General features: G+C 45.9%; 1 protein-coding gene across 11 annotated transcripts in view; it reads left to right on the plus strand.

Moving 5' to 3' along the window:
• The window catches only part of MADD (MAP kinase activating death domain), a 97,102-nt gene that overhangs the window by 11,597 nt on the left and 69,446 nt on the right, over positions 1-16,059 (plus strand). For all 11 annotated transcript variants that reach the window (XM_044269587.1, XM_044269592.1, XM_044269588.1 and 8 more), the window contains exon 3: positions 2,220-2,783. In XM_044269587.1, the coding sequence (XP_044125522.1) occupies positions 2,220-2,783 (564 nt within the window). The remainder of the gene's footprint in view (positions 1-2,219; positions 2,784-16,059) is intronic.

The following is a 16,059-nucleotide window of genomic DNA, read 5'->3' on the forward strand; positions in this document are numbered from 1 at the left end:
CGCGCGGAAAAAAAACTGAAAGCAATCGCAGACAAAACTGACTGAACTTGCTTGCAAAATGGTGCGAGTTTCACTGAACGCACTCTGAACGCATCCGGCCCCAATCCGTCCTGCTCGTGTGAAAGATGCCTAAGGCCCCTTGCAGATGAGCGTGTCTGGATTAGGTCCGGATGCGTCTGCGATCAGGGAAAATCGTGCGAGTGTGTACGCAATTTCAGTCAGTTTTGACTGCGATTGCGTTGCTCAGTTTTTTCCACGCGAGTGCAATGCGTTTTGCACGTGAGTGAGAAAAAACTGAATGTGGTACCCAGACCCGAACCCGGACTACTTCACTGAAGTTCGGGTTTGGGTTAGGTGTTCTGTATATTTTGTTATTTTCCCTTATAACATGGTTATAAGGGGAAATAATAGCATTCTTAATACAGAATGCATAGTACAATAGGGCTGGAGGGGGTTAAAAAATAAAAATAATTAACTCGCCTCATCCACTTGTTCGTGCAGCCGGCATCGTCTTCTTTCTTATTCCTTCAGGACCTGCCAAAGGACCTTTTGACGTAATCGCGCTCGCCACGTGGTGAGCGTGGTGACGTCAGCGCAGGTCCTGCTGAATGAACATTCTATCTTCATTCAGCAGGACCTGCGCCGTCGTCACCGCGCTCACATGTGGTGAGCGCGATTACGTCATCAGAAGTCCTTTAGGCAGGTCCTGAAAGAAGGCGATGCCAGCTGCGCAATCAAGTGGATTAAGAATGCTATTATTTCCCATTATAACCATGTTATAAGGAAAATAATACAGTGATTAGACTTTAATGGGGTCCGGGGTTGCTCATCCCGATCGTCTCCTAGCAACCATGCGTGAAAATCACACCGCATCCGCACTTGCTTGCGGATGCTTGCAATTTTCACGCATCCCCACTCATTTCTATGGGGCCTGTGTTGTGTCAAAAACGCAGAATATAGAAAATGCTGCGATTTTTCACGCAACGCACAAGTGATGCGTGAAAATCACCGCTCATCTGAACAGCCCCATTGAAGTGAATGCCACCCGCACTGAATCTGGACCCAATGTGAAAGGGGCCTAACTCTGCCTGAAGAAGGAGCCTCTGCGCTCTGAAAGCTTACAGTATGATTTTTGTAGATTTAGCCAATAAAGGTAGTGTGTTTTTTTTTTTTTTTCTGGCTGACATGGTACTATACAATTTTTTTACTACACGTTATACTAGATGTTATGAATGAATTACTAGCAATTTATAGTGAAGGTCCAGAAGAGTGTTACCCGTTGAGGGGTGTGTCCCTGCTCAGTCTGACACTATCCAATAAGTGTTGCCAGTGCCAGACTGTGCAGGGGACCCCCCCCCCCCCTTTCCTCCAACTGGAAACAACCATCTGGACCTTCGTTGCAAACTGTTAGTAATTTGTTCTTAAAGAGGTTGTGACATTTATCACGTAGAGAAAGTTAATCCATTGCACTTACTAATGTATTGTAATTGAATCCAGCCAGCAGAGGAAGCAATGTGGACAATCACATTACATTAGTAGAAGATAATGGCATGCTCACTTGACTCGCAATAAACCCGTCTGAATTGCAGTGATTACTGGAATTAATAAATAATTGAAGATTGCATTATATACACTTGACTGCATAATACCACTGACGCATATGAACACGGGGAAATAAAGTGATTTTTATTAAAAGGGTTTTCCAAGATTTTTTTTACTGATGGTCTATCGTCTGGGTAGGTCATCAGTATCTGATCGGTGGGGGTCTGACACCCGGGACCCCTGCCAATCAGCTCCTTGCAGCTCACCAAGCACAGCGCCGTACATTGTATAGTGGCTGTGCTTGGTATTGCAGCTCAGCTCCATTCACTTGCCTGGGACTGAGCTGCGCCTAGGCCACGTGATTGCTGAACTTGTCATCACTCGGTCTAAGAAAAGCAGAGAGAAAGCGCTCACAACTGATCGGTGGGGCTCCTGGGTGTCGGACCCCCACCAATCAGATACTGATGACCTATCCAGAGGTTAGTTCATCAGTAAAAAAAAAATTATCTCAGAAACCCCTTTAAACTATTTCCGGCTTGGCGCTGATTTCACCGCTTGGTCTTCCGGATGATGACTAAATCTCAGCCTCTTGCAGCTTTGTGTGCTTTTCAGTCTCCCGTACAAACCGCTTCTGTCTTGTGAGCCATCTGTACACAATCCTTTTCTCTCCTTGCCAGGCAGCCAAGCAGCGACAGCGTTGCCCAGACGCCTGAACTTCTTCGGCGTTACCCCCTCGAGGACCATACAGATTTTCCCCTGCCGCCTGACGTGGTGTTTTTCTGCCAGCCGGAGGGATGTCTCAGCGTACGGCAGAAACGGATGAGTTTGCGGGACGATACTTCATTTGTGTTCACGCTGACAGATAAGGACAGCGGAGTGACACGTTACGGGATCTGTGTGAATTTTTACCGCTCCTTTCAAAAACGCATTCTGAAGGACAAAAGCCGCAAGCAGCCCAAGCCAGCTTCCGAGAATGGGTCCGAAGGATCGGATGGGGGCCACTCCTTAAAGGCAACGAGCGCAGAGTCTACTCCAGATATCAATCGTTCTCCCCGAGGGAAGCGTCTGTCTAAAGGGGCCCAGAGATCACGGAACAGCACTCTCACCTCTCTTTGTATCATCAGTCACTATCCATTCTTCTCCACCTTCCGGGAATGCCTGTATACTCTCAAGAGGTTGGTTGACTGCTGCAGTGACAGGCTGGTCAGCAAGAAGGCCGGAATATCCAAGGGGGTCCAGAGGTAAGACCTTAGTCATTGCATGTCTTAAAGGGAACCTGTCACCGGGATTTTGGTTATAGAACTATGGACATGGGTTGCTAGATGGCCGCTAGCACATCCGCAATACCCAGTCCCCATAGCTCTGTGTGCTTTTATTGTGTCAAAAAAACTATTTGATACATATGCAATGTAATATAAGAGTCATATCTTACTTGTGTGACCAGAGAAGAGTCATATTTTCAAGCTCTGACTCATCTCAGGTTAATTTGCATATGTATCAAATAATTTTCTTTACACAATAAAAGCACACAGAGCTACAGGGACTGGGTATTGCGGATGTACTAGTGGCCATGTAGCAACCCATGTCCTCAGCTCTATACCCAAAATCCCGGTGACAGGTTCCCTTTAAGATAAAATGATTTGTCTTCAGTTCGGGAGGTAGCTGTGTGACAACAAGTATCGCCCCGTGTGACAACCCCATCACAGGTTGTCACCGGGCTTTTTCTAGACAACTTACAAGGTGGTAATTGGTGATATATCTCTACAAACAGGACATCGGGTCTCTAGGACAGCTGTGACAACCCTTCTGGGAGAAATAACTAAGGCCATAGTTGTCAGTAAAATGGCTAATGATTTTCCACATTGCTTTGACTTTTTAAAGGTGCCTTAAAGGGGGTACTCCACCTCATAAAGTGATGGCATATCGCTTTATGGTGAGAGGACCATCAACCTCTGGGACCCTCACTGATACTGAAGATGCTGCAGCCCTTCTTTCCCTGCAAGCAGTACCCAGCCTCCCGATTGTGCAGGCTGCCAGCCCTATTCACTGAAATGTGACTGTTTTAGTGCATCTGCACCGCCAGTGGCCGGGTGCTTCTGTGCAGGGAAAGACTGAAGAGGCTGCAGCACCTTTAGGCTACATGCAGACAAACGTTGTTTGTTTCTATGTCCGTTCCGTTATTTTTTTTGCAGTTAGGATGCGGACCCATTCTTTTTAATGGGTCCGCAAAAAATGCAGACAACACACTGTGTGCTGTCCGCATCAGTATGTCCGATCCGTAGCCCCGCAAAAAAAATAGAACATGTCCTATTCTTGTCCATTTTAGGCATTGTTACAATGAATCCGCAAAGAAAAAAAAAAAGGATGGCATACGGATGTCATCCAGTTTTTTTTTTTTTTTTGCAGATCCGCAATTTACAGACCTTAAAACACATACGGTCGTGCGCATGTAGCCTTATTCTGAAGAACATGTGGCTGTCTGCATGCTGGGAGTTGTAGTTTCTCAATAGCCACGGGTTGATGTAAACAGGTCTGCGCTGCACTACAACTTCCACTGTGGCCTAAAGCCATTACATTATATGTTCCTAAGTGCTAATGGAGATGGCGTGTGACATGCAGGCAGAGGGCCTGATCACATCGTAATGGAACAGATGGCCGCGAGGGCTCCAGCGTTGGATGATTTTATCAGCTCCGAGAAATATAAGGATTAAGACCTCATGCACACAACCATATTTGTTTTGCGGTCTGCAAATTGGGGGTCCGCAAAATACAGATGTGGCCTGTGTGCCTTCCGCATTGTTTTTGTGGACCCATTGATTTTGATAGGTCTGTGGCCTGCATTTTGCAAACATATTCTATCTTTTTGCTAAACGGACATGGATATGGATGCGGAAAGCGCACAGATAATCTTTGATGGCCGCCAGTTATTGCACATCTGTGGGCACCTGTACTTTGAGGTATTTGCCAATTGTGCTCCACAAAGGAGGCAGAATGGGGGCAGATTTATCAAACTGGTGTAAAGTAGAACTGGCTGAGTTGCACATTGCAACCAATCAGATTCCACCTCTCATTTTCCAAAGGAGTTGTGAAAAATGAAAGGTGGAATCTGATTGGTTGCTATGGACAACTCAGCTAGTTCTACTTTACACCAGTTTGATAAATCTCCCCCAATGTGTCCAAAAAAGGGCATCATTAAAGGGCATTTGTACCTATGACACTGGCTGACCTGTTACATGTTCACTTGGCAGCTAAAGACATCTGTGTTGGTCCCATGTTCATATGTGTCCGCATTGCCAAAATTACGTTTTAATATATGCAAATTAGCCTTTAGGAGCAACGGGGGCGTTACCATTACACCTAGAGGCTCAGCTCTCTCTGCAAATAGTGCACTCTCTCCAGTTTGATTAGCAGGGACAGGTGTGATGACGTTTTCCCTCCCTGGCCCTGTCAATCAAAGTACAGAGGGCCCGGCAGTTGCGGAGAGAGCAGAGCCTCTAGGTGTAACGGCCACGCCCCCGTTGCTCCTAGAGGTTCATTTGCATATAGTAAAACTCAATTTTTCTCAGCAATGCGGGCACCTGTGAACATGGGACCAACACAGATGCCTTAATATATGATGTCTTAATATATGCAAATGAGCCTCTAGGAGCAACAGGGGCGTTTCCTTTACTCCTAGATGCTCTGCTCTCTCGCCAAATGCCGCACCCTCTGCACTTTGACAGGACCAGGCAGTGAAAAGCTAATCACACCTGCCTGGCCCTGTCAATCCAAGTGCAGAAGGCACGGCAGTTGCAGAGAGAAGAGAGCCTTTTGGTGTACTGGTAACGCCCTCGTTGCTCTTAGCGTCTCATTTGCATATAGTAAAACATCATCATTTTTCTCATCAATGCGGTCACATATGAACATGGGACTAACACAGATGCCTTCAGCTGCCAAGTGCACATGTAACAGGTCAGCCAGTGTCATAGGTACAAAACTGCTGACAGATGCCCTTTAACAAGATGTCTTGGTGGGACAAAATAGATTTGTGACCCTTTACCTAAGAAGTCACTGTTTCGTCCTTGGTAAGGGCCACAGAGCTCTTCTAGCCTCAGCTCTTTTATTGCTGGTGGACAGATCACGGGGCAGTGTCACTAGTACTTTACTACTTTCTGCAGAAGGACGTTGTGTTCACCTCTCCGCACCCCTCCCCCGGTATAATATCTTTATGACACTATGCTGTTGTCACACATCACCTCCGTGATCGAGCCGCAGGCTATGTGGATTAGATGAAACGATGGGGCTGTAGGTGATTCTTCATAGTCCTGTTTGCTTCCTGATAACCTTACAATGTTTATACAATTATTCTATATTGGTTTTCTGCAGAAATGGAAATCTAGAACAAATTGCTATTTGCAATTTTTATTTTATTTTTTATTGTATATAGAATGAATCTACATGAAAAGCTGTGTAGCCAGGTCTTCTGGTTACTAATGGCAACAGTCGACAAGCTTGTTGTCAGACACGCCCCCTGAACAGAAATATTTACTTACAGACGTGTGACTGATATTAGAAAATCGTAGTGTAGGATGCAGATTTCAGATCTACTGCCAGTGAAGCCTTGCGGACACTTTATTCTCCTAATCTGGGGGGTTTGTGTCCTTAGTTTAGGATTTTTATTTTTTACTAATTAAAGACAGAATCTGGTGTTGTATGTTGCTAGGAAATTAATCGCCTTACATTGGATACAGACAGCGCCGCCAACGCTAGGTGAATTCTTAAGTGCGGTTGACGTGATGCTGAGTTATGAACGGATGGTATACCAGAAGCGTGGATGCCCAGCAAAATTTGAAAAATTGTGGGATCCATGGCTGTCGTTTCGACGTCTGAATAGAGGTGTTTAACAATGTGCCTTTTGAATCTTGCAGGTTGGGTGGGGTGGGATGGGAGGGGTGGGGGGGTTGGATTGTAATCTGTTTACTGCACATAGCTTGGCGTCCTTTTCGTTATTAGCCGTATGGACAGCATGTCTCTATGTCATCCTTGTACGTAATATGATAAAACGTGTAGCTACATTGTAAAATGTTCAATAAAAAATGATCAGATTTAAAAAAAAAAAAAGACAGAATCTGATACATACTCTCTATTTTTGTATGTATATGTGTGTGTGTGTGTATACACACACACACACACACACACACACACACACACACACACGTATATATACACACACACACACACACACACACCGTTTTTTGCATTTAGTATATGGAACCATTCATTTCAATGGTTCCGCAAAAAATATGTATTCATTACGTTTCCGTATTTCCGTTCCGTTGAAAGATAGCACATGTTCTATTATTGCCCGCAAATCACGTTCCGTGGCTCCATTCAAGTCAATGGGTCTGCAAAAAAAACGGAACACATACGGAAATGCATCAGTATGTCTTCCGTGTCTGTTCCGTTTTTGCGGAACCATCTATTGAAAATTTTATGCCCAGCCCAATTTTTTTCTATGTAATTACTGTATATGCCATACGGAAAAACAGAACGGAAACCAAAAAACGAAACAATGGATCCGTGAAAAACTGACCGCTAAACACTGAAACAGCCATTTGGTTGTGTGAAAGAGGCCTGAAAGATAGAACATGTCCTATTGCCCACAAATCACGTTCCGTGGCTCCATTTAAGTCAATGGGTCCGTACTCCGTATGTCTTCCGTATCCGTTCTGTTTTTGCGGAACCATCCATTGAAAATGTTATGCCCAGCCCAATTTTTTCTATGTAATTACTGTATACTGAATATGCCATACGGAAAAAACGGAATGGAAACACGTGAAAAAACGGACTGCAAAATACTGAAAAAGCCATATAGTCGTGTGAAAGAGGCCTTAAGAAGTGATCTCTACAGAACAGGCAGTGTTAGTCCATCATGAGGCTCAGGGGCCAGGGTGAAAACTGCAAGATATCGGGATAAGTTTTAATTATAGATAGCTACATGAAAAAGTAAAAGAAAATCATTAAAAATGTATATAAGAAATAGTTAAACAATAGGTTATTTTCCTTGAACTCCATTATATTTTGCCTGTGCATCACTTTTCTTCTTGTGCTGTCAGTGGGCAGTATAGAGGGTCATCCCTCTGCTACAATTATATACCTCTAGTAATATTGGTCACATACACAGCGGGACTGTGGGGTCGGAGTGGGAACCATAGGAGTCGGAGTTTTGACTTACATCTCCCCAGCCGCATACACAACGCTCGGTGCGCCGACATGGGTAACGCTGGTCTGTTGTGGGAGATGCAGAACAGACGGTGTTTGCTGCCTCCGCTGACGATGTGAAGTTGTCGATCTGTTGAATGTGTGATATTGTACAAAAATAACTCCGGTGAGACTCGAGACTTTTCTGTATTTGCAGATTTTTTGGGTGAGAATCGTATGCAGAGTGTTCTTTTTTTGGTGGTGGGGGGGGGGGGATGTGTCCTTTCCGGTATCGGAGAATGTGCTGAACGGTTTCATTTTCTAGAAACGGCATGGTGCAAGATATCGGGCCGAAATCCATGGCTTCTTAAAGGGATGGTCTTAGATTCCAGAGGCAGAGGGTACATCTGGTATTGCGGCTCAGCCCCATTCAAAGCCATACAGTTGAGCTGAATCACCAGATGCAGCCTATGGTCAGGAGTGATGCTCTTTCTGTAGGGTCCATTCACACGTCCGCAATTTCGTTCCCGAAAAAAATAGAACATGTCCTATTCTTGTCTTCAATTGCGGACAAGAATAGGCATTTTCTATTAAGTGCCGGCGATGTGTGGTCCACAAAATGCGGAACGCACTTCGCCGATGTCCGTGTTTTGCGGATCTGCAAAACGCACACGGACGTGTGAATGGAGCCAAATTATTTATTTATTTTTTTTTTACTATTTTTGGACAACCACTGAATAAAAAATACCTGGAAAAATCTGCAGCACCCATAGAGATTACCATTGACTCTGAATAACATGCATCCTCAGGTAGATTTGGAGAAACCTTTCCCCCCCCCCCCCCCCCCCACAAAGGAGATGTGGGACCGATTGCTGTGACCCCAAACAAAGCTGCTGCCACACATATTACAGTGTCGGTGGGCAGCCATTTATTACATGGGTGCACTGAATCCTTTGGACCTAGGGCCACTCATTGCAACGTCTCCTAGAGTTGCGGTGCTGATTGTGAGATGCCACTGTCCTCATGTATTATATCTATTTCCGCTGTCACATGATTGAAAAGTACAAAACCATCCAAAATTAGATGTGAACTGCGCCTTATCCGGCTTTTCCATTGGATTCAGTTAGTGCGATGTATCCCGGACCATTAGTCTGCGTCTGGATGATTCACGTAATTCCCTGCGCTGGACATCGTCCCTGTAAACAGTACTATTGTCTTCCTATACTTTTACTGCCAGAGCCACTCATATTTACCTTTCCGTGACACATATATGACCAGGCTTTGTGTGCACATGTAAACAGGCGAAGACCGAGCAGCGTATACAGGACCTGCATTGTGAAAAGCTATCGCTACATTACACCAGAAAAGTGCCCCTCTCGCCTTAGGCTGCAAACAGCGTTTTGGTGTCCGCCTCCAAAGCGGAATGGAGACTGATCGGAGACTGAACGGATGCTTTCTGAGCGGATCCTTTTCCATTCAGAATGCATTAGGGTAAAACTGATCCGTTTTGGACCGCTTGTGAGAACCCTGAACGGATCTCACAAACTGAAAGCCAAAATGTCAGTGTGAAAGAAGCCTAACTCTTTGTCACCCATGGGTCTCTTATGGTATCTTCATATCAAATCAGGTACATTTCCGGTGCTCTCATTTCTGCCGTTGATGTGTGATTTGATGCGCTGCAAATTTAAGTGGCATGCGCACTAAGCTCTCCTGATATATCGATGGCCTATCGCTAGGATGTGCCATCAATGCCACATAGGTGAAGGACCCACCTCTGGGACCTGCTCCTATCTCCAGAATGGGATCCCTGCAAGTGCAGGGAGAGTAGCTGCGCATGCGCAGAACTCTCCATTCTCCTCCTTGGGAATTCTGGAAATAGCTGACCTGGTTTTGGCTATTTCCAGCAGTCCCATGGCGGAGAATAGAGAGATGGCTGCCTCGAATTTACCGCTATAGGACTTCAGAAAATGCACTCTGCTCTTTTTAGTTCTCCCATAGCAGTAAATTGAGAGCTCGCTCTCCTTCACTTTTGGGGCCCGGTTTTACAGAAAGGAGCAGGTCCCAGAGGCCATGGTAAAAGTGGATAGAGAGTCCCCCCCCCTTTTAACTCTTTAGCGCTCTATATCAGAAACACTCTGTCTGCTATCAGGAAACAGAAAGAAATGAATTAACACAGAATGTTGGACCTAAAATTCCCATTTTCATTTTTTTTCTCCCACATTTTCATTTTCCTTCGGGTTGAACATTAGACCAATCCATTGTCTGATGCCGTCTACACGTCTGATTTATTCTGTCTGTGACCTCGATCAGCGCTGCGGTCCGGGCAAGGTGCTCCAGTTTGTGAATTTCACGTATTTTCGTATCCGTTCAGGGGCTGGAGAACAGCAGATAAGTCATTTAGCCGGAGAAAGGTGACATTTCGAGATGTTTGTGTACTGCTTCACGCGTGGATGAGATGGAAAAATGGGAATTAGTTCAGGCTTCCTTCTGGTTGACTCTGGCTGAGATTACGCAGCGCCGTGTGCAAGAAGATCCAACTTTTAAAGTGCCGAGAGGAGTCTTTACATGCGGCATTCTTTACTGTAGGCGGTAAATGAGTCATTGGTCACAGTGTGCAACCGGACTCTGTCTAAAATGGCCCATAGAGCCATGAAACAGGCACATCATGCAGTATGTCACCATGATTTAAGTGCGCTGTTTGCCTTACGGTGCCTCCACGCATTGTGGGTAATTGACTTAAAAAAATGCTGCAGTTTCACTGTAATCGTGGCACAAAACCTGATTTGACTGTAATAAGTGAATGCGCTGTTATGGGAAACTACAACTCTCAGCATACCCAGGCATCTGTAGACTGTCACAGTATGCTGGGAGTTCTAAATCTACCCCAGCTGGAAAGGCTTAGCTAGGAAACTACCGCACTATGGGGGCAGCCCATTGATTGTCCCATTACGACAACTTAGGCCACAGGATAGGGGATAAGTGTTGAATCATCGGGCGTCCCCCTACCGGTCATGAGATATGTGTTGTCGCTCCGTTCAACGCTATGGGGCTGCTGGAGATCGCCAAGCACTGTTACTCCTCTATATTCGGCAGTTCCATAGAGCTGAAGGGAGTGGCGGACGCGCGTGCAAGTTAAGCGCTCCATTTAAATGGAAGAACAGGGCCCCCCTTTCTCATGATCTGTAGGGGACCCAGCGGTCGAACATAACTTAAAGGGGTTGTCTCACTTCAGCGAGTGGCATTTATCATGTAGAGAAAGTTAATACAAGGCACTTACTAATGTATTTGTATTATTCATATTGCCTCCTTTGCTGGCTGGATTCCTTTTTCAATCACATTATACTCTGCTCATTTCCATGGTTACAGACCACCCTGCAATCTATCAGCGGTGGTCGTGCTTGCGCACTATAGGAAAAAGCACCAGCCTAAGTGCGGTCCCTGCCACCAGAGAGTCCGACACTTTTTCCTATAGTGTGCAAGCACGACCACCGCTGATGGATTGCAGGGTGGTCTGTAACCATGGAAATGAGCAGAGTATAATGTAATGGGAAAAATGAATCCAGCCAGCAAAGGAGGCAATATTTACAATCACAATACATTAGTAAGTGGCTTGTATTAACTTCCTCCCCTCTTAAAATTGCAACTGGGCTTGCTGGTTTCTCAAAATAGGAAATTGGAGATGACCACCATAATATATAGCTATTAGCACACGGCCCATGGATGACAATTCTACGGCTCCCCTCCCCCGCGGTGAGGAGGTGTAATTACTTACATTAACCACTTCACATTCGCCCATAGGATACAAACGTCCTATGGGTGGATGTTTATCTCTGAATGGATGTTCTGGAACGTCCATTCAGAGATGGCAGCTGCATGCTAATCGTGCAGCTGTGGAGCGGGGGCCCGCTGTCAGTTCCCAGGTGTCCCTGCCTTCTAGATCGCTGTATTGCTTCAAAACTGCTATTATTGTGTTAAAGTGAAATACAATAAAAAAATACATACTGGGTATTACCATCAGAATGGTGTGGATAAGTAAGTGTTCCAAAGTCAATACCACATAAAGTGACACATCAGATTAGCAAAATTAGGCCTGGTCAGGAAGGGGGCAAATGGCCCGGATGTGAAGTGGTTAAAGGGGTTTTCCAAGATTAAGAAGAAATGGGGGCACAGGCAGGAACTGGCGTAAAACGACAAAATAATCAGTGCGCAGCCTTTGATTTTCCCACCGTTCCAGCACTGCTATGCGGTCCTCCTCTAAAGCCTTTGGCCGCCGAGGTGACATTGACCCTACATGACAATCACTGGGCAATTTGTGAGTAAATTCTGCTTAAAGAGGTTATACATAGTCCCAGGGGGTTGTACCTATGCAAAAAAAATAACAAATATTTTTAAAGGGGTCATCCAACTAGGACAAGCCCCTTTTATTAGGCAACTCTGTGCAAAGTTGGGTGACAACCCCACTGGGAATTGTATCGACACTATGTTGGTTGTTGAGAGGAGATCTGGACGACAATTTCATTTTATTGAGGAGTTTTGTTTTCTATTTAGGGGGAATTTCTTGTGCCCCCCCCCCATTATTGTCATTAGTTATGTGCTCGCCCCCAGACGTCTCCTCTTCCTGCCCCTGACACCTTCTACAGATATCATATCTTCTCTCTTTGCCTTGCAGTACTACAGGCGGCCAGCACTTATACCAGACAAGCGGAGGTACTGTGATACCATTACCTCCTGTAATACCTCATTACCTCCGCCCTCCCCTGGAGGCACAGACTGTCTGGTAGTAGCCGGCGTCTCCATCAATAGTGGATGAGTGTGAGCCTGCACGTCACGTTGTCTGTAAATCCTAAAGCGTGCACCTGCTAATAAGACTAAGCCGCAGGGTGTATATAGGAACGGCGTGCGTACAGCTCTGTGGAACATATAGATCTCTCCAAGGATATGGAGCGAATAGTGACCACTCTATAGGATGTGGAGGTATAGAATGTACAGTGTCCTCTGTATAGGACGGGGAGGTATAGAGCGTGCAGTGACCTCTGTATGGGACGGGGAGGTGTAGAGCGTGCAGTGACCTCTGTATAGGACGGGGAGGTATAGAGCGTGCAGTGACCTCTGTATAGGACGGGGAGGTATAGAGCGTGCAGTGACCTCTGTATAGGACGGGGAGGTATAGAGCGTGCAGTGACCTCTGTATAGGACGGGGAGATATAGAGCGTGCAGTGACCTCTGTATAGGACGGGGAGGTATAGAGCGTGCAGTGACCTCTGTATAGGACAGAGAGGTATATTACAGAACATGGGGTATAGATTATATAGTGACATTTCCCGGACATGGAAAGATATAGAATGTTAAGTGCCCTTTCTGTAGGATATTAAGGCTGAAGGGGATGCAATGTATAGGGACTCCTACATGGCATGGTTGGCACACATAAGAATGGGGGTTATAGAACGTACAGTGACTGCTATAGGAGATGACGGTCTGGAACATGGCGACTGTTCTTCAGGACGTAAGGAACATATAGTGACCTGAGGAGCAGCGCCCATACTGACCGATCAGGTTACAGCCTGGGGTCAGGGACTGATGGGAGGAATACTCTGTATGTACAGAGGAGCAGCGGAATATGTTAGCGATATGTACACAATGGAAAACCACGTTTTTCTTCTGCTATGCGGGGAAGCAGAGCAAATAGAGCTGTTTGACATTGTGACAGTCCCAGTAAGGGTAATAAATATTATTACTTTCCAGGACTAGAAAAACACAACGGCTTTCTTCCCGAAACAGCGCCACACCTGTCCATGGGTTGTGTATGGTATTGCAGCTCAGCTCCATTGAAATGAACGAGACTGAGCTGCAATACCATACCCAGCCTGTGGGCAGATGTAGTGCTATTTTTGGAAGATAGTGGCCATGATTTTCTAATCGTAAACACTTTCCCTCAGCGCCACCATGAAGCTATTCTAGGACCGCGCAGCCTCAATTCTTCCCCCTAAGCAGCAGCCCGCGGGTGCCTAGTAGCTAATAACATAGTACATAAGGCCGAAAAAAGACATCTGTCCATCCAGTTCGGCCTGTTATCCTGCAAGTTGATCCAGAGGAAGGCAAAAAAAACACCTGTGAGGTAGAAGCCAATAAGACCTAGGTGATCAGTCAGTGCTCTGCCTGATCATTAAAGGGATTTCCCAGGATTACTATGATGTGTAAGGGTACTTTCACACTAGCGTTTTTCTTTTCCGGCATTGAGTTCCGTCCTAGGGGCTCTATACCGGAAAAGAACTGATCAGGCATATCCCCATGCATTCTGAATGGAGAGTAATCCGTTCAGGATGTCTTCAGTTCAGTCGTTTTGACTGATCAGGCAAAAGATAAAACCGCAGCATGCTACGGTTTTATCTCCAGCCCAAAAAACTGAACTCTTGCCTGAATGCCAGATCCGGCATTTTTTTTCCCATAGGAATGTATTAGTGCCGGATTCGGCATTCAAAATACCGGAATATCGGATCCGCCCATGCGCAGACCGAAATTAAAAAAAAATAAATAAATTCCGGAACCGTTTTTCCGGATGACACCGGAACAACTGATCCGGCATTTCAATGCGTTTGTAAGACGGATCAGGATCAGGTCTTACAAATGCCATCAGTTGGCATACGTTTTGCCGGATCCGGCAGGCAGTTCCGGCGACGGAATCCTCTGTTGCAAGTGTGAAAGTAGCCTAACAGATCTGCTCATGCAGTTTCTTACCTCATGTACATCTCCCGCATGCTTTTTTTGTTTTTTCTTCAATTTGGTTCAATCTGGACTCTCCTGACCCATTTGTTTCCCTCCTGTATGTCGCTCTTCTTGTTGCTGGATCCAACCAAACCCATGAAGCACTTCTCTTTTCTTTGCCATACCCCTAGCACCGTCCCTAACAACAGCTCCCAGTTGGTTTATAGCTCCTCCTACACTTCTAGTTACATAGACACGCCCCTATCACCACCCCTAACAATGCCCAGCTAGCTTATAGCTCCTCCCACCCTTCTTTTTACATAGGGGATGGTCTATCACACCAGCCCTAACAACTTCCAGCTAGTTTATAGCTCCTCCCACCCTTCTAGTTACATAGACACTCCCCTATCACTGCCCTACCCATGGACATAACATCACAGGAAATAAAGAGCTGCATGGACATGGTCATGTGACCACAGCCCAGACTGGAAGATAGGAGCAATTTACAGCTACCTTCATAAATATTGTTGATGCAAACTGGAAAACCCCTTTAAGGGTCCATTCACATGTCCGCAATATCGGGAATGGGTGCGGACCCATTCATTCTCTATGGGGCCGGAAGAGATGTGGAGATGTGCATTCGCATTTCCGGAGCACGTCCCCGCAAAATAGAACAAGTCTTAGTCTTGTGCGCAATTGCGGACAAGAATGGGCAGTTCTATGGGGGGTGCTGGCCGGGTGTATTGCGGATCCGCAATACACCACGGACGTGTGAATGGACCCTTAGGTCGTGGCTGGGAAGGTCTGGACTGGCACCGCCGGCCTTCCTGACTGCAGACTCTAAGATATAGGAATTTTTAAGCAACTAATTTTTTTATTTTATTTTTTCCTGCTAAAACTCTCCTCCCCCTGGGGGAACCCTGTCAGATAAAAACTTGTTCAGCCAGGAACCATCTCCCGTGACTTCACCGTTAAAGGGAACCTGTCACCGGGATTTTGGGTATAGAACTAAGGACATGGGTTGCTAGATGGCCACTAGCACATCCGCAATACCCAGTCCCCATAGCTCTGTGTGCTTTTATTGTGTCAAAAAACCGATTTGATACATATGCAAATTAACATAAGAGTCATATCTTACTTGTGTGACCAGAGAAGAGTCATATTTTCAAGCTCTGACTCATCTCAGGTTAATTTGCATATGTATCAAATCGTTTTTTTTACACAATAAAAGCACACAGAGCTACAGGGACTGGGTATTGTGGATGTGCTAGTGGCCATCTAGCAACCCATGTTCTCAGCTCTATACCCAAAATTCAGGTGACAGGTTCCCTTTAAGTTGGATTTTCTGGACTTAAAGGTCGATGACCTATCCTCAGGAAACGTCATCAGTATCAAATGGGTGAGGGTCCGTCTCCCGGCAGCCCCTCTGATCCTCTGTTTGAAGGGACCGCAGAGCTATGCTTGGTATTGCAGCTCAATCCCATTCACTTCAATAGAACCGAGCTGCAGAAAGGCCATGTGCCTGATGGACGTGACGTCACAGGCCGATGAAGAGGCCGCGCTGTTCGGGGACGGCAGCTTCCAACAGCTGATCGGCCGGGCGCTCCCCCCCCGACTGATCAGATATTGATGACC

This window comes from Bufo gargarizans, chromosome 10 (genome assembly GCF_014858855.1).
Source record: "Bufo gargarizans isolate SCDJY-AF-19 chromosome 10, ASM1485885v1, whole genome shotgun sequence".
In the NCBI taxonomy this organism is placed as follows: domain Eukaryota; kingdom Metazoa; phylum Chordata; class Amphibia; order Anura; family Bufonidae; genus Bufo; species Bufo gargarizans.